The 19,863-nt window shown below is 36.0% G+C and overlaps 1 protein-coding gene across 4 annotated transcripts in view; it reads right to left on the bottom strand.

Annotated features, from left to right (window-relative positions):
* Nucleotides 1-19,863, bottom strand: part of SNX9 (sorting nexin 9) — a 107,505-nt gene that overhangs the window by 33,409 nt on the left and 54,233 nt on the right. For 2 of the 4 annotated variants that reach the window (XM_044671775.1, XM_044671777.1), the window contains exons 5-8: nt 17,096-17,185; nt 10,408-10,573; nt 4,195-4,351; nt 691-775 (exon numbers count right to left, since the gene is read on the bottom strand). In XM_044671775.1, the coding sequence (XP_044527710.1) occupies nt 691-775; nt 4,195-4,351; nt 10,408-10,573; nt 17,096-17,185 (498 nt within the window). The remainder of the gene's footprint in view (nt 1-690; nt 776-4,194; nt 4,352-10,407; nt 10,574-17,095; nt 17,186-19,863) is intronic. The other 2 variants (XM_044671776.1, XM_044671778.1) reach the window with 2 other exon arrangements.

Genomic DNA, 19,863 nt, shown 5'->3' with positions numbered 1-19,863 from the left:
TGAAGAGGGTTTCTTTAGTCATCAGCATAGCATTATGGGACAAGTTAACAGGGACAGCATAAATTCACAGCCCCCATTCCTGAAACAGATTTATTTTGGGACCTATGGGCTGGGGAGTCCCTAGCTGCTTAGCATTCTTATCTATCATCATAATTTGTGGATGAAATCCAAAAGCTTTTTGTGTGAGTTATGTAAACATTAAGTGAAGGGCACAGTACTTCTAAGACTAATATCCTCAATGGCATCTTTAAATACCAGTTTTTTAATTTTCTCTCTCCTTATCTCCATATTACAGCTGACTCATTGGAAAGTCTGACATGCTGGAGAAGGTGCTGTGTTCTGATATGACATGTATATTTTTCTAGGCTATAAATTCAAGAATAAAAATTGAGCTTATCAATTCATCTCCAAAGTCTGATGAAAAGTGATCTACAGCCATGCAATACTGGTGGTGATGATATTCTTACTACTAATAGTCTTACAGAGGGAAAGGAAAAAAGATCTGAACAGCATAGATAAAGGCATTAATATCCTAATTATTTCTAGCATTCTTAAAAGTTAAACGATAATGTTAGTTATTTGGGGTATGTATATCTTAAAGCTTTCACAAAGGAAACAATTCTCAGAATTAAAGTTTTTGTTAAAACAGCTTATTTAGGAAGATAAAAAAATAAAATAACACAAACTTACAATGATGGAAATTTTCTCTTTGGGTTTTGCTAGCTGCTTTGCCAATAAGTACTGTTCCATTCCAGGTTTTGCAAATCCAGGAAATCTAATCACAGAAATAAACGCTATTGAGTTCCCCAATCTTTCCTTATAAGAATTTAAATCTTCCCATTCCTGTTTACTTTTTAGAAACAATTTTCACTTTGTTCTTTCAGATGCATGCACTGAGAAATAGTGGTAAATGAAACCTAGTCTAATCAGATTGTTCAATGGCCAATTAGTCATTTAATCAAGCTGTAGCTACTAAGAAAGTGGGTCTTATTCCAGAGAGGGTTATATATTTACAGGGACATTATTTATCTTAACTATAAAGTTCTATCACTCAACAAAGGATTGGGTGGGAGAGGTTTGGTAGTAATTTTTCAAGTTAAGTCATAATATGTGGATCTCAGTTACATAAAAGTGTGCTAACTCTGAACATTCTCATCACACTGGTTGTCTTTTTTAGAATGAAGAATCAATTGCCTTCCAGTTATCTTAGTCTCTTTGATACAATGACCAAAACAATACAATTCAGTTCAACTGCCACCAGCCTTCTGACACTCAAATGAATAAGGTCCCTTTCCCTTTAATTTAATTTAACATTGCTGTTACCATTGCCTGACATCCTTGGAATCACTTTCCTAGCCTGCAACACAATTCTTCATGGTATTCTGGCAGGGATCTTTGTCTAGAACCTATTCTGTATCATCACCAACCTACTGTTGAATTTGTATTCAAATATTTGGGTCATCTGAAATGCTATTTTATGACTTCACCAAAATCATCAGGTTCAAGTCTTAGAAGGAGCAGCTTTCTTTAGAAAACTGTGTGATACATAAAAAAAACTTATTTATTTTCACCAATTATTACATGTTATAACAAATTTCCACAAAACTTCCTGAGTTATATGACTGAACTTCTTTCTCTCCCTCTCTTCCCTTTTCCCTCCCAGTGCCAGGAGGGGATTCAATTTGGATTAGAAATGTATTAAAACATGTTTCCATATTGTTCATTTTTGTAAGTGAATAATCTTATAAAAACTAAACCCAGAACCATAAACCCAAATAAACAACTGAAAAATCGCTGCTTTGATCTGCATTCCAAGTCTTTCTCTGGAACTAGACAGCACTCTTTGTCCCAAGTCCATCAGAACTGTCCTGGATCACTGTATTCCTGAGGGTGGCTAAGTGGATCATTCCACAATACTGTTGTTACTGTGTACAATGAAAACAGGTATTTTCTAAAACAACCTCAACTCTCTTATTAACCTGACTTGGTATTCCCAGTCCACAAATATCAGAGAGATGCCACAGAAAAGTCTGCTCACAGCTGGAAAGAAAATGTTAGTGCACAGAGCTAAAATGTTTAGAGTTAAACAATAATTAAGAATAGAATTCTGTTCATTGGTATTACTCTTAATAGATTAAAAATTCATTCATACACTATCAGATGATTTAAAACATTCTCAACTCTCAAAAAGGGTGGGTTCCAGGGGAGCTGAAGGAGTGAGGTTGCTGGTGAGACTCTGTTTCCATGGGGATGGACCAGATTGTATCTTCAGTCCAAAGCCAGGTCTCAAGCAGGAAAAATAACCTCAACACAGGCTAGCTTTGCTATCTGTTCTGCCCTCGAATGCAGATTAGTTCTAACAAGGTCCTAGAGAATCTCTGTCTCCAGGCCAAACCTATAAGGTGGAATAGCCTCAGAGGCTCAGAGGCCCTCTGTAGACAGAAGTGGGGTGCGTCACATTTAACCCTCTAAGCTCCACACCTAAGGAGCTGCACACAGATTCACATGTTATCAGGCCTGCCTGCTGGGGAGACCAGTACTTCCCAATGGAGGTCTGGGTTATTACACTATATTTATAAATTAACAGATGAAGAATGTTCAGCATAAAAAGTATTTTAGATTTGGAAGGAACTTTAGAGATGGTAGAATTCAATATCCTTATTTTACAACTGAGGGAACAGTGTCAGAGAGAGGCAAAGTGACCCACCCAAAGGTATGCCGCTATTCCCAAAATTCAGATCTTTTTAGAATCTTAATTAAGTTGCTTTTCATAATCACAGAAGTCCTTAATCCCTTTGGCCCTCCGCAGTCTTTCCCTATTGCCTTAATTTTACAACTCTGAAGTGACTAGGAAGGAAAAAGTTCATCCAACTCAAATGCAAGCAACTTGAAGAATGTGATAGTGTTTTTTTCTGCCTTCTGAGCAACTAGTAAAACCTTCACTTTGGTGAGGGATGGCTTTACTAAAAATAATAGTGTTTCTATAGCACTTTACATGTGTTATCCTATTTGACTGCCATTGACTCTGAGACAGGTGCTATTACTCCACCATATTACAGATGAGGCTTATAGAAGTTAAGTGACTTACCCAGGGTCAAATAGATAGGAAGTATCTAAGGCCAGATTTGACCTTAGGACCTCCTGTTTCTAGGCCTGGCTCTCAATCCACTGAGCCAACCATTTGCTCCCTGCTCAGTTGTTTTTCAATGGCACCTGACTCTTCTGTGTCCCCATTTGAATTTTCTTGGTAAAGATACTGGAGTACTTTGCCATTTCCTTCTTCAGTTCATTTTATAGAAAAGGAAGCTTAGGCAAATAGTTAAGTGACTTGCCCAGGATCATGCAGCTAGTAAGTGCCCAACGCCAAATTTGAACTGGAGAAGAGGAATCTTCCTGAGCTCAGGCCCAGGCCTTTAGCCCCTGAACCACCTGGCTGTCCCAGCTTTTATTTACTAACAACACAACAATTATCAGACATTGGATGATTTTATAACAGCCACACTGAGAAATAGATCATAAATGAGAATGAGAATGGAGGATTTCTCTGAGATTTTTGTACCCATTAGCCATAAACTGGCCCCTCAGAGGAATACTACCAGCTAACTGTCAGGAAAGTCATCGATGCTATTCCTCCTCCTAAGGCTCGGTGCCACCAAGCACCACAGGACATACCCACTGTAATGAGAATGCACTGCATCACCACACCTTCCCAGGCAGGCAGAGGACTACGAAGAATCTTATTAAAAAGGTAAACTAGTAGGTAGTAAGGTGAAACAGTAACAACAAAGTAAAGTAGCAACTTTGGAGATTTCAAAAGTATTAGTAGGGTAGAAGAAAACTCAAAGGAAATTAAGCTTGGTCTGGTATATTTTCTTCTGTTCAACATCACCAGGAAAGGTTTAATGTTGGACCTGCTTTGTCCAGTCATCTCTTTGAACAGCTCAGTGACTCAGATGACAGAACTATATATTAGGATCAAACTTAGAGCTTGAAGGGACCTTAAAAGCCCTGAAGGTTGGAGGTTTTCCTGACTCAAGGCCAGGCTGCCTCTCTAATGGGATGAAGTTCACTACAAAGTGGTTATTGAAAATAGGACTGGTCTATAAATTAGAGGCTAATTTATTGGCAGGGGTTAAAAGCTTTCAAGTTATTATTCAAAATTAAAAGAGCCAAGATTTTTTTTTATATAATTACTTGTTAAGTGGAATCTTCATAGAAGCCCCACCAGCACGAGCATTGCCTCGAGGGGTCCCTCCAGCTTCAGTAGACTCTACATCCTTGAAGTAAGTAGGAGGTGATGACTTGGGGTCATCCCAGTCTTCATCCCAGTCGTCGTCATCCCCGGCAGCTGCTGATGGGACAGAAGGGGAACGGGAAAGGGTAAGTACTAATGACGAGAAGATGGAGAAGGATAGAGAACATGGAGTAATATTTTCAGATATCAGAAGTCTTTTCATTCCCATGCTCTCATCTCAAACTGTATGATGTGGCAGGGGAAGTCAAAAGCAAAATTATGAAATGGGAAGTTAGCCCCTTTTGTTTACTTCTTGGTACCACTGCTATCTACTTCTACAGAACCTTGCTCCTACCTTGATAGTACAACTGGTTATCTCTAAGGATATGTTTTGTTAAGGTATAAGGTAATATGGGCTTTAAAAGATGTGTAGGAACTCAAGGTGGAGGGGATAATATTCCTCATGAAGGAATATAGAAGTATATGAGCAATGGTGAGTGAACCAATTTGGCTAACATATAGGACATTTGGAAAGGACCAAAAAATAAATAAGAAGTCAAAGAGATAAATAAAATTTTAGATAATCTAGATATGATAGATAACTAGAGAACTGAATGGGAATAGAAAGGAATACTAGAACACAAAAATTTAAATGCATAATTTAATGCAGAAAAACAGAAAGATTAAATTCATACATTTTACATCAATGCAACAAAATTATATTTAATAAGGGACCATGGAAACATGGAATAAAAATTAATTGGAGATTAAATTAAGTTAATCTTAAAGAACAAGTGGGATAAGGAACAAATCATAAAAAAATAATTTTATTAAATAAAATAATAATGAGGCAAGATGCCAAAACCTAGGAGATATAGAAAAGGAGTAATTAGAGGAAAATTTATATCCCTAAATGTTTATATCAGTGATGTGGAGAAAGAATAATGTTAAGAGAGTTTTTATTGATTATTGATTATCTTGGATAGATAGGTAAGATAGATAGTGGGTATATTCTTAGATAGAGAGTATAGAAAAGTTAGGCCAAAGCCTGGCTCTGGCAGAAGCAACTGCCCCCAAAGGCAGATAGATTTAGAGTTTAAGAAAATTTTAGTTATTAGTATTGCGATCTTAGGTATAGTTATAAGCTATTATAAGATTACTCTCACTTCCCTTCTTATTTTCTATCCATATTTTCCTAATAATAAACTAAGTGTTTTGTGTTTAAGAAGCTGCTCTCCTGACTTTTGTTGAAACTCAAAAATTTAACCCTTCACAGTAAAATACCCTTCACAGGGTAAACAATCAAAAAAAACCCTAAGAACAAATTAAAAATTAAATACCAAATTGGAAATTCTAAAAATTATGGGTGAGATTAACAATACTGAATTTAAGGGGCAGCTAAAAGGCTCACTGGATTGAAAGTCAGCCTAGAGACAGGAGGTTGTGGGTTCAAATCTGGCCTCAGACACTTCCTCACTGTGTGACCCTGGGAAAGCTTTTGCAAAAATCCATTGAATTAATAAATAAAACTAAAGAGTTGGTTTTATGAAAAAAAAATCTATTGATTAATATGATTTTAAAAAGAGTAAGAAAACTAAATTACTATAGCATAAAAAATGAAAACGGTGAAACTAACACTAAGGAAGACGAAATCAAAGCAATTATTAGGAGTTATTGTGTCCAATTTTAAGCCAACAAATTTAACAATTTAAGTGAAGTAGATATTTACAAAAATATAAATTGCCAAGGAGGAAGATATAAAATATCTAAATAAACCTATTTTAGAAAAAGAAATTGATCAAGCCATAAATGAAAAAAACAGGACCAGATGAATTTACAAGTGAATTTTACCAGACATTTAAAGATCAAATAATTCCAATATTAAATAAATTATTTAGAATAATTATTTAAAAAGAAGTCTTGCCAAACTCCTTTTATGAAAAAAAAAAATGTGTTGATAGCTAAACCAGAAGAGCAAAAACAGAGAAAGAAAATTACAGGTCAGTTTCATTAATGAATATAGATGTGAAAACCCTAAATAAAATATTAGCAAGGAAACAACATATCACAAAGATTATATATTATGACCAAACAAGATTTATGCCAGTTTTGCAGAGATGGTTTAATATAAGAAAAACTATTAACATAAAAAAGTAACAAAAATTATATTATAGCAATAGATGCAGAAAAAGATTTTGACAAAAAAAAAAAAGGCAACAAAACCTATTCATTCCTATTAAAAATACTTGAAATTTTAGGTATAAGTGGATTTTTCCTTAGAATATTAACAAGTATATATTAAAAACCATCAGCAAATATTTGTGATGATGGTAAGTTAGAAGTCTTCCCAATAAGATCAGGAGTGAAATGAGTATTGCATTAGAGATATTTCAATAATATGAAAAAGAAACTGAAGGAATCCAAATGAACAAAGAGATAATAAAACTATCTCTTTCTAAAGATAACATCGTGACATATATACATAAATAAATAAAATCTTAGAGATTTGACTAAAGAGTTAGTTGAAACTATCAATTTTTGCAAAGTAGCAGGATATAAAATAAACCCATCAGCATTTCTACATATCCCTGACAATATCCTGCAATAAGAACTTGTAAGAGATAATCCCTTTAAACCAGTGGTTCCCAAACTTTTTTGGCCTACTGCCCCCTTTCCAGAAAAAATATTACTTAGCCCCCTGGAAATTAATTTTTTTCTAATTTTAAAAGCAATTAATAGGAAAGATAAATGCACCTGTGGCCATCACTGCCCCCTGGATCGCTGGGAATCACTGATTTAAACTAACTATTATAGATGGCATAAAATAGTTAGGAATATATCTGACAAAACAAACCCATAAAATACAGGAATTATAATTATAAAACACTTGATACAAATATTGGAGTAATATTAGTTGTTCATGGATGGGCAGAGCCAATATACTTAAAATGACAATCTAATCCAATCTACATATTCAATGCCGTCCCAATTAAATTACCAAAAAATTAATTTAGTGAATTAGAAAAATAACAACAAAATTCATTTGGAAACCAAAAGATCAATAATATCAAAGGAATTAATAGAAAAATCATGTAAAGAAGGTAGTCTATGAGTATGAGATTTTGAACGATATCATAAAGCAGTAATGATCAAAACTACCTGGTACTGGCTAAGAAATAGAAAAGTAGATCAATGGAACAGAACATATATACAAAAAACCTTTATAAAAGATTACAGTAACTATGTTTGATAAAAATAAAGATCCAGGTTTTTTTAAAATAAGAATTCACTATTTGACAAAAATTGTTGGGAAAACTAGACAGCAATTTGGTAGAAAGTAGATACGGACCAATAACTTACACAATTTACACAGATAAGATCAAAATGGATATGTTACCTAGGCAAAAAGGGAAATATAAGCATATTAGAAGAACAGAGATTAGACTTAGCGATAGGAGAAAAATTTATGAATAAACAAGCCTCATATCTAAAATATGTAGAGAACTTTGACAAATATATAAGAATATGAGCCATCCTCCAATTGGTGAATTCTTATTTTAAAAAATCTGGATTTTTATTTTTATCAAACACATAGTTACTGTAATCTTTTATAACTGTCTGTTGTATATATATTCTGTTCCACTGATCCATTTTTCTATCAAAAGATATGAAGTTTTTTAAGATGAAGAAATCAAAGCTGTATATATAACTATTTGAAAAAATGCTCTAGATAATTATTGATTAGAGAAATAAAAGCCCAAACGCTGAGATATCTCATACCTATCAGATTGGTTGAAATGAAAACAGGGCAAAATGGCAAATGTTGGAAAGAATGTGGGAAAATGGGGACATTAATACACTGTGGTAGAACAGTGAACTGATTCAACCATTTTGGAACGTAATCTGGCACTATGCTCATAAAACTGTGTGTACTTTTTGATCCAGCAATACCACTCTTAGGTTTATTTCCTAAGGTGATGAAGGAAAATATAAAGGAAATTATGTATTCTAAAATATTTATAACATCTCTCTTTGTGGTGGCAAAAACTAGAAATTGAAGGGATGTACATCAATAGGGGAACAAGCTATAGCATATGATTGTGATGGAATACTACTGTACCATAAAAAATAATTTTGTAAAAACATGGGAAGACCTACATAAAATTATGAAGAGTGAAATGAATAGAAATGAGAGAACATTATATACAGCAACAGAAATATTGTTTAAAAAATGATGTGTGCCCATCTTCAAAGAGGATGATAGAGAGGAATAAGCAAGCCATAGCCTAATATAAAATTTTTTTTGTGTTAAATTATGCCTTCTCTAATGGGGGGAAGGGGAGAAAAGAGGGAGTTAATTGGGTATTTAAATGTAATAAATAAAATGAATTTTCTAAAAAAGCCTAGTTAGAGAAATCTTTCCTTATCACTGGCTGGTGCTGGGGTGAGTAGGAGGTCATTCGCAGAGGGAGATGGATTCCTGCCTAGGTCAGGAGGTGAGACTAAATGGTTTTTATTGCTAAAAGATTCTCTGGGAAAATAGTGGTACCCTTGACAGACAGAGCTTGTCCTGTCTTCTCCAATTTTAGCAGTCATTCTGTGCCTCTGTTCTAGCCAGCCAGGGATGCTGTTTCCTGGGTTAGGAAGAGCCAGCTGGCTCCACACTTGTAGGAAGAGGGATTCAGGCACTCCACCTTACTATACAGAGACAAAGAGATTTATAAAAGTGAAGGAAGAGAATGAGAACTCTAGTAGTCTGGATTTCTTGGGACTCTCCTCTACAGTGTTTGTGCTTTGTTTCAAAGACCACCTGCATGCTCTGCCCAGGCAACCACCTGCATATGCCCAGTTATGGTTCCTCTTGTCATGTAGTTGTTTCTCAGTTCCCTCTGCTAACCTGGGGCACAGACTGGCACAATTCATGCCAAATAATAGCTAAACATTTAGCTTTGAGATACAAAAGGAGCCTGAGGCCTTCTTAGTCCTATTATAAGTCCTGAGGCCCAAATGGGCAGTAAAGGAGATAATGATATCCTCAGGTGTCACAAAGCAGACAACTTCTTCATGGATAATTGACATTTGTCTGTACTTTGAAAAGAATGTCAACTATTGTTAAAATCATTATCTGGGACAAGATGGATGCCACTTTGAATGACAGGACCGGCAGTTGAGAACCTTGGAATGTTCCCAGGTGCCATGAGCCAAGGGCAAAAAGCAGTTGGCCCCAGCCCTATAAATATCCCCAAGTAACAAGACAAGTGGGCCCAGATTGGAGCAGGGACTTGGGAAGGTGGGAGATGAAGGGTGAAAGGGTAGGCCTGAAACCTGTGACCTGTTATCCTACTGAGAGAGCTAGAGAACAATCGACTTCATTGTTAATAGAGCTGAGAGATTTTACTGATTCATCATTCAACATCATCAAAAAGCCTTCCCTAATCTCTGGTTTGGCTGTGGCCAAGTCAGATCAGAGTTAGAGAGAGGGTGAAGAACCTCAAGTTTCTATCAACCCTAGCAATCTCCAGACCTTGATCAATAATTTAGATTAATAGCCAAATAATTAGCAATAGGGTTCCTAAATCCTCAATCCTGTTACCTTGTTTCCTTACCCCATCAATAGATTCAATACAGTGTTTATCATCAAGTACCTTTCTGAGTGGTTATACCAAAGCCCTTGGGGAGGGGAGATCAATATGCAGTCATATATAATGTTATCCAATCAATAGCCCTTATCAACAACTAATCCAACCTCAGGTTGGGACCTAGAGAGGTTAACCATCCATGCAACCTCTCAGGGGTTCTCTGCCTGGGCAAACTGCTAGAAGGGGTAACTGACAAGCTTATCCAATCAAGCTTGTCAGGGAGGGGAGGCATAGATTATACCAACAACAACTGTGAGAGGAGAGTGTGCTTTCTCCCTCACCAACTACAACCAGCTTAGGCCTGGGCAAACAATCCCTCCTCCATCCATACTATCTCTGAGATCCATCTATACCATCCATTCTCAAAGATCCCATATATTCTTTTTAACACTAACAGCATCTGGCATCAGGAGAACCAAAAAATGGCTTGGAAATTCAGTAAATAATCACAAGTAACAGTTTAACATGCCTAAAAATTTATATCTAGTGTGAATGACTTGGGCTCCTTGAAGGCGCAGAAGAGCTTTCTCTCACCTGGTCCATGGTAGGCCTGTGGATGACCAAAGGCAGCATCCCAGTTGTTGGAAGTGTTTTTCTGAGCAGAGGAACCTTCTGATTTGGTTCCCCAGCCATCTGAGCTGTCCCAGTTTCCAGATTTACCAGTATTCCAATTTGACCAAGGGTCATTTGCACTGCTGACCTATATTGTGAAAGGCAAAGAAAGAAAAGGAATGTTTATGATTCAGGTGGAAAACTCTTAAGACTTAAGTATAAGCAAGTGCAGGCTTGAACACACAAAGTGGTACTGAAAAAAAAATCATAAGGATATTAAATTTGTATTTAAAAAACAGAAGATGGCAAGAAAATGCTGGGAGGAGCTGATGCCCAACCCACTTTTCCTTAATACACTTCAGGTTACAGGGACTGATCTTTTGTATTTTAATCATATAAAGATGGAGAACTAATTACTACCATGACAGATGCCCCCCTCTTTTTCTAAGAATAAAATTTTACATTTGAATATACAATATTATTTTAATTTTTCATTTGAGTATTTAAAAAACAGCCAATTAGATGGCTATTTTTAAGAATCAAATTTTTATAATTGAATAGTTTTATTTTAGTATTTTTAAGGGGGTTAGAAAAACAACAAACCAGATGCCTGTGATTTTCCTAAGGACAAAATATTACATTTGAGTATATAACTTTATTCTAATATTTTCAGATGAGTATTAACCCCCCTCCAGCAAATCTAACATCTATTTTTAGCATAAAATATGTATATTTTATTAGTTTAATATTTTAGGGAAATATTTTTTAAATTGCAAACATCTCTATTCTTTAACAAACTCCCTAGTGATTTTACTACGTTAAATATTAATAACAGAAAGCTATCTCATCCATAAGATTTTGTACTTCTCCAATATACAGCTCACAAGGAAACACTCATCTGATACCTGGCTCTCCAACAACATGCTAAACATTTACTATGCTAAAGGTCTAATACTCCACAGCTCATTTAGGAGTGAAAGCAGACTATACTCAAAAAACAACAACAAAAAAACAGAGTTGTGAAGCTGAGTAAAGTTCACTCTGGGAACCATCAAATGGCTCCTGGATGCCTACACCCCCCACCAAAGGAAATGATATTTCCTTTCTTTCTTTCTTAAGCGTTCTCAAAGGACTTTGCACTTCTTCCTATAAACTTACCATTTTCTATAATCATAAGTGAAGGAACAAATGTTAGTAGTGGTAAAAATTAATTATCAGTGATATCAAGGAACAATCTGGTGTGAACCAGCCTGGCACATCCCTGAATGAGTTCAAATCCTGAAAAAAAAAAAAAAGCCTAACAAGGATAGAAATATATCTTTAAGTTGTTTTCCAAAGTGATTCATTTTAATCCCTTACAACCCTGTAGCATTAGTTACTCGTATGTCTATCCCTGTGGACGAGCATTCCACTTCTCTCTCAGCGTTGTCATTCAAACCAAGACAAACAGTTCGTGACTTCCAGTTATTCAATTTCTAGTGGTTCACACTTGTCAAGGCTTTGACAATTCCATCCACGTTATTAGTTATGTCGCTAAAAGGAGGCAGTGCATTATCAGTCTGCTTCCTGGCACTCTGGGACCTGGACCCCTGCCTTATTCACTCCTTTCCCAGAGGCTGCTGGCTATTGGTTGGCTTTTCCCCTTTGGCTTCTCCCTCCCCTTTTCTACAAGGTCTGTTTCCTAGAGAGATCCTGAAACATTTACATTTTATGTGATTATTCTATTGCCTTACTTGACTGATATATACTTTGATTTCTGCTAGGATTCAAGTGGATAATGTATATTTTATCAAATAGTTAAGCAGTATCAAGGCTAGGGGAATTCAAATCCCTTGTTCAAATCCCATCTCTGACTGTGTGATCATTGCCAAGGCATTTAACTCTGTAAGCTTCAGATAGTATTTAAAAACTAAAGATTACAATTAGAATTGGGATTTACCCTGGTATGGAGGAACCAAGGGTCTTTAATTGTGCCTGTGGCCACTAAGCATCAGAGACGATAAAAAAGCTTTCTGATTCCAGTCCAAGGACTGCAATAATTCTTGATAATGGTATTAAATCATGCCCCAGAAGCTGGCTTTGCTGGTTATCATTGAAAAGCAGTCCTAAATTTAGCATCAGGTCTTTAATTACCAACCACCCTGAAGCTTACTAAGTTTAAAAAAATTCCAGAGAATTTTGTTATTTTTATAATTATTTGTAATAAGTATTTATTACAACCAGTTTGGGACCTTGGGAATAACTTATGGAACACAATTCTCTTCTTAATGCTAGATCTGGAGTCTGTGGAAGGGGTTTCAAATCCCAATTCTGTTACTGTGTATCCCTGAGCAACTTACTCAGCTTCTGTGACTCATCTGTAAAATCAAAGAGCTGGGTTAAATAATTTCTGAGTTTTCTTTTTTGTTTTAAAATGAGTGTGTGTGTGTGCGTGCGCACGCATGTGTGTGAGAGACAGGCAGAGAAGAGAAGCAAAGAAATCACAAAAGCATATCAGAAAAAAGGTAAATAAACCTTTTTAAAAAGGTAGTAATCAACTTTTTTTTCTGACCCTTTTTTCCCCATGGAATCTAGTCAGGAAGACAGCATGAAGCTTTAAACTGACATGATAACTAAATGGTTAAGTTTTTGTGTGGCTATAAACTATGTGAAACGTTATCAATGAGACTGAATTACCAAGAACTTCATCCAAAGGGCAATGAGCATTTGCATCCACACATATATCACTTTAGCACAGAACAGATAACATTTACTGTTAGACTCTTAACAACCATCATAGGTGATGACTGTAGCCAATCTTTGTACCATTAGAAAAAAATTTAATCTCTTTGGAAGTATCTGTTTTGTGATTATTCTTGGAAGAATGCCTTTAATAACTCATGTCTTGGTTTCTTGAACCAAAGAACTGGGCAAGATTATGAGTAATACATTTGGAAAGAGCTTTTCAATTAATTAGCCACTACAAAACATTTTGAACCATTAACTGCAATCTAATGATAGTTGCCTTTCCAGCATACTAAATGGACAACTGGGACTCCTTTTTTAAAAAATGAATTTAACATTTACAGATCTAGCTTCTCCAGATTTGTACCCAAACTTTAGCTTATCTCAAATTTACTGACTTTAAATTCAATGAAGGGATGTTTCTATTAAAATTCCCATTAACCTTTTCCTTACAAATATAAAAGAGGTAGATTAATATTCTTGCTACATTATCTTGAAGTGACTTCTGACTCAAAACCTTTTTGGGGGCGGGGGGGGGGGGGGACTATTAATAAGCAATCATGATTTAAATAGTTCCAGTTCATGAGTTATTTATGAATGTACAAGGACATTATAAACAAAGTGTTTATAATGAAAATTTGATCCCCCCCCCAAGGTCCAGTTTAATAATTCATAAATATACCCAAAACCTCTTTGGTGGTGGCAAAGGGTTTAAAAGAGAAAAATTCTAACAGAAAAACTGTTTTCTTTATGAAATTCATCCAAATAGAATAGTATCCTATTAAGATCTCCTAATTACCAATGCCACAAAATTATACATATTACTTGAAGCATTTTATTTTATAGTCCATTTAAGTATAGCAGTTAGTGAGATTTTGTAATGAATGACTACTTTATGTAGGAAGTGAAGGTTTCCCTTTCGGTAGAAGATAAAGTAACACGAAAACAAGTACAGAGTCTTCCATCCTGTACTTGAATAAAGATTTGTTGAATGAATGAATCAAAGTTTAGCTATGTAACTGTGGGCAATTTAATTTAATTTAATTCTTCTGGCTACTAGATCCTTATAGTCCTTCATTTTTCTAATAAGAGATATTGAAGAACATCTGATTGCATGAAAATCAAAGTCCTCACAACTTGATAGTGAAGTTAGAAAACTCACATAAAAAACTTTTTACAAGTTGACACAAGGGATATTAGCAAACCCAGCCCATTTTCCCTTTCAGTGTAATAGGAGGATATACAAAGAAAGGCTTCAAAGGAGATTTTGAAGAGGATTGCAAGGAATATTATTTGATGAAAATAAATGTTAAGAATGTTAGGACCTGGGGGCAGCTGGGTAGCTCAGTGGATTGAGAGTCAGGCCTAGAGATGGGAGGTCCTAGGTTCAAATCTGACCTCAGACACATCCCAGCTGTGTGACCCTGGGCAAGTCACTTGACCCCCATTGCCCTAAAAAAAAAAAAAAAAAAAAAAAAAAAAAGAATGTTAGGACCTTACAGGTCTTTATCTGTAACAAAAAGAATTGGAGTAAGAGATCTACAGAAGTGAAGTCACTCATACAACCAGTTAATGGCAGAGCTGGGACTAGAACTCAAGAGATCTTTTGAATCCACCCTCAATATTCAACAGATTAGGGATGTATTCTTGAATCCAAGTGTTAAAGGAGACTTCTGAACTATTTATATCTCTTCTGAGAACTTGTTACTGCCTGAACTCCACTAGTAAAAACAGAGAATGTGTCTTTATTTTTTTAATCTCTGTATCCACCATGGCACTTATCCCAGTACTTTGTACAAAGTGGACTTTCAAAGATTCATAAGAAGTAAAGACCAGGAAATGGAAGGTAAGGAAAAGAAAGGTAAAGGAAGAAGAAAAAAGGGAAGGTGGATTAGAATGAAAGTGGGATATATTTTTTTAAAAGAAATTTGTCTTCAATGAAACAGAATATATTAGAAAAGGTATTCTAATAAAAAAAATAGGGCAGGTAGGTGGTACACTGGATAGAACACTGGGCTTGGAATCAGGAAGACTCATCTTCATTAGTTCAAATTTGGCCTCAGACATTTACTAGCTGTGTGACCTTGGACTGTCATTTAATCCTGTTTACCCTCAGTTTCTCATCTATAAAATGAGCTGGATATGGCAAACCAATCCAGTTATCTGTGCTGAAAAAATCCCAAATGGGGCCATGAAGAGTCAGAAATGACTGAAAATAGCTAAACAAGAGATATAGTGCCAACTACTTGGTTAGGAAAGAAAACTAGACTGGGAATCAAAACTGAGTTCAAATCCTGGCTCTGCTGTGAATCTAAAAAAGTTATTAATGTCTCTGGCCTCAGTTTCCTTCTATGTAAAATGATCAGGGTGGATTCTAGGGTCCCTTCTATTTCTTCAAGTCAACGTTATCAATGCTTTAAAACCACATCTGGGCTTAGAATTTTCTCTGTCTGGGCCCGTTCACTTCCATTCAAACTTCAATCTCCTTTTGAATGACCTCTAAGCAGCTGAAGCTTGCAAGCAGGCTACTTCTGGAATGCTTGAGAAAGACATGCCAAAGTCCTAACATTGGTGCAAGGGTGCTGCAGAAGCTGTCCAAGTGGAGAGAGAAGAACAGGGACAGAGATGGGAGAAGCAGCAGCCCCTACCCGGCACCTGGAGGCCTCATTCTTACATCCCTCAAGAGACAGGGCCCAAGTTCATTTACTACTTAATGATCTTGGGCCACTTTATTAACATCTGAAAACTGAAGAGGTTGGACTAGATGATCTCTAAAGTTCTTCCAGCATTAGCTTTAACCTGACAGTTCTGGAAACTAACTTTATCTTAGAATGAGAAGAAACTAGGAATTAAAAATATACAAGGTCTGTAATTTCCAGACCAAATTTGGCAGAACACATTTGACAGGAGGTCCCCAAAGGAATTCCCCTCTTCTTCCTTCCTCAGCAAAGCAGACTGGCACTTGAAGGAACTACCTTAAAGAAGTGTTCATTTTAGGTTTGGTGCACCTATAACCTATCTATACACGGAAACTAATTTCTGAAACCAGACTGAAAAAAGTTAGGCTAGAAACAACACGTAAAATACCTCTATAATAGGAAAATGGGCAATGCCAGTGATACCTGTGTCTTCTCCGTGTGTTTATGAGGAGGCAGAATTTTGAGGAGGGATTTCTCTCATTTAGGGAAAGGTGACTCTCCCCCATCTTTTCTTTCTCTTGACTGGATGGGAAGCTCATCAATTCATCCTTTGTCCCTACACAGTGAAAGACTTAAGAAACTCTCATTACTGTGCCCCAGGAAGAAGGATCCAAAGAGATACTGGGAAAGCTAACTAAACTGCTTTAGTCTATCTTGAACAACCATTTTCATTTCTAAATGTTCTAAAAACAATATTCTGCTTGAGTCCATTTTTGTCCTTCTTGTGAACCTTTGCGTGGTTCACCTCCCTTCTGCATGTCTTCTCTACTTGACTATGGCATACTTGAGATTTATAATTGGAAGTTATTAAAGTTGAGTTCCTAAGGCTTATCTTAATGAGTTCTCATTTTGATGAGCACTGATTTAAATACTGGTCTGTGGGCAAACATTTCCTGATTATGATCCATGTATGCCTGAATTTTCTATGCTTAATAAATACATTTATATGAATGTTAAAAAAAAAAAAAGGCCTATGAGAATTTTTAAGTCAAGATGTACAACTGTCAAATCTAATAGATCTCCAGTTGAAGGTATTTCCTTCCCCTCCTCCCCCCCCAAAAAAGGAAATGTTCCCATGAGCACATGATCAAACTATATAAAAAGATATATAAGATCTTTTATATCCTATATTCCTATATATCATAAACAGCAACACTCAGGTGCTTTCCAAAGGAGAATCATTTTATTTTGGGAAATGGTCTTAATTTAAATGGTAGCTTCCTCTTGCATTCAAGATTTTCTTTTACCTCATTTATAGAAGGAGGAGAAGGAGAAGAAGATGAAGGTGGTGACTGGTTGAGGCTTTCGATGTAGCCAATCTGAGCCAAAATATCCCCCTTAAAATAAAAAGTGCTCAGTGAATAAAAATCAAAAGCACAGAATCGATTTTAGCAGGAAAGGGCAAATTCATGGCAAGGAGAGCAAAAGAGAGTAACACAGCATGCATTTGTCCACAAACATGCAAGAAAACAAGCTTATTTCCAATGTACCAGCACAGCATTATTTTTCAAAATCTGTAGCCCTACAACACAATGCAATCAGAGAGGCTCCCCAAACAAGATAAACAGCAAGTTTCATGCAAGTGAAAAACAACAACAACAAAACTACTTTGAGGGAAGAAATGAAGCCAGGTCAAAAGAGCATCAGAGTCTGAACCTCTTGATCTATTTAATTTTGGCATGGCAAGTTTACTTTGCTTTGATGTTTAAAAAGATTCCCATAAAAAATGGGGCATGATTCACTTTTTTCAAAGTACTCTTTTTTTAAAGAATTATATATGACATTTAAAGTCAAGGCCCTTGAGGACATTTAAATATGATACAATTTATTTAATTAATGGAAACAGTTCTAACCTGACCTCTTTAAAAAAAAAAAAAGGGCTAGTACCAAAAAAAATTTGGCCAACAGGTAAAAGGACAGACATCAAGACCAATGACGACCATTTCCTAAAATTTTCCAATGTAAAATCAGTCACTATAGCAAGTGGCCTAGAAACTGCCTCAGACTATAGATACTTGATCTTCTTGCCAAACGAAAAAAATACAGCAGCCAAGAATAATATTGGATTAGAGTATAATTTAATTTGTAAATTCTTATTTAGGGAGAATGCATAAGATTATGAACAGTACTGCATTTGGATTTGTGGACTTGGGTTCAAATTTTGTTTGCTATTTACTTAATATCTGTGTGATTTTAGGCAAGTTACTTAAATCTTACGTCTTTCCATTTGTATAATGAAGAGCTGTACTAGATAATTTTACAAGTCCCTTCCAGCACTAAATCTAGGATTATAAAATCCAGATAAATAAAAACATTGTTTCAGGATGGAAACAACTGAGAAGAGGAGATCTGGATCCTGCTCTCTCCTCCCTCAATTCATTGCCAATATATATAGAGTGAGGAACATATACTCCTTTTTTCACTTATCCACACTCCCTTCTAGTAGAATGCAAATTCTCTGAAGGCAAGAACTGTTTCTTTTTCTTTTTTGTCTTTATATCCCCAGTGCCTGGGATAGACTCTTGGATTATACTGGATTGAGCTAAAAATAAACTCTGGGAGAAACAAGGCACTCAAAGAAGTAGAAATGAAGAACTGCATGTTGCATTTGGGATGGAGTGGAGGGTGAGTGATGGGAGATAGCATGTTGAAAATGGCTGGAGTAAAAAGTCTGGAAAGGCAGCTGAGGGAAAAGTCAGAGGACTTTAAATTAAAGCCTGAAGAATTTATATTTTATCATAGAGGCAATAGGAAACCACAGACTTATTTTTGGAATATTAATTTGGCAGTTGTGTGGAAGATCAATTGGGCAGTGGACAGAATGGAAGCAAGGAGAGAGATCAGGAAGCTATTACCATAAGCAAGAGATGATAAGGGAGGGACTGAAGGTACTGGCTGTAGGAATGGGTAGAAAGAAATCAATGCAGAGAGATGTTGCAAAGATAGATACAAAAGGTAGATATGGAAGGTGAGGGAAATTAGAGTCATAGGTGCCTCCAAGGTTACTGGAAGGATGAAGGTCCCTTAAACAGAAATAGGGATGCCTAAAGGAAAGATGGATTTAGACACATTAAGTTTAGCAATCAGTTGGTAATATGGAACTGGAGGTAAGAGATGGATATTAACATCTGGATTTCTTCTTCATGGATATAACAGATCCAAGGGAAACTAAGAAGATCAAGAAAGGGTGGTATTTACGCCAAATAATAATTAAACAAATGAAAACTAAATGAACTCTGGTTCTACCCCAAACCCAACAAAATGACAAAGATGATGAAGGGAAAATGACAAACATTGGAGGGACTATAGGAAAACAAGTGCACTAATGCACTGTTGGTGTTATTATGATTTGGTCCAGTCATTTGGGGGGGGAAAGGGGTGGGGAAGAAAGTCAATTCAAAGTAGTAAGTAAAGTGATGGGAACCATTCCTTCTCTCTCCATACTCACACTGTTCCCCTCCTTCCCAAGCCCAGCTCATGAGAGACTGAGAGTAAAGGCAGAAATTTCTTTTGAATGAAAAGAATAGAACTTTAGGTAAGAGAGAAGAGAAAAAAATTGACAACATCATTACAAGTGCTCTGTGTATTAATTAGTGCCTGGAGATTCCTCTGAGGGAAATCCATCCTAATGGGGAGAAGGAAGAAGATGCAGCTAAAGAGATGGAGAAGGAATAGCCTGGTAGAACAAAACAGATAAGCAACATAAAAGTCAAGTGAGGTCAGTAGATGGGAGGAAGGGGTGGCAGACAGTGTTAAAAGCTGCAGGAAGTTTGAGTAGAATGATGACTAAGAAAAAGTTACCAGATTTATTATATATTATTTATTTATAACTATTTTTTATAATCTATTATAGATTACCTTAGAAGGTAAGTTAACTTTGTAAGGAATAGTTTTAGTAGAGCATCGTAGGGTAAAGAATTGTGATCAGAGGTCAAGAAACATGGTAGTTCCTTTCTATAACTTTGGCTGTGACAGGGAAGAAAACTAAGAGAAAGGCTCTTAAGAGCTTTTATAC

This window comes from Gracilinanus agilis, chromosome 4, assembly GCF_016433145.1.
Source record: "Gracilinanus agilis isolate LMUSP501 chromosome 4, AgileGrace, whole genome shotgun sequence".
In the NCBI taxonomy this organism is placed as follows: domain Eukaryota; kingdom Metazoa; phylum Chordata; class Mammalia; order Didelphimorphia; family Didelphidae; genus Gracilinanus; species Gracilinanus agilis.
Note: the sequence above shows the minus strand (reverse complement) of the source record. Positions and strands in the feature narration are given on the sequence as shown.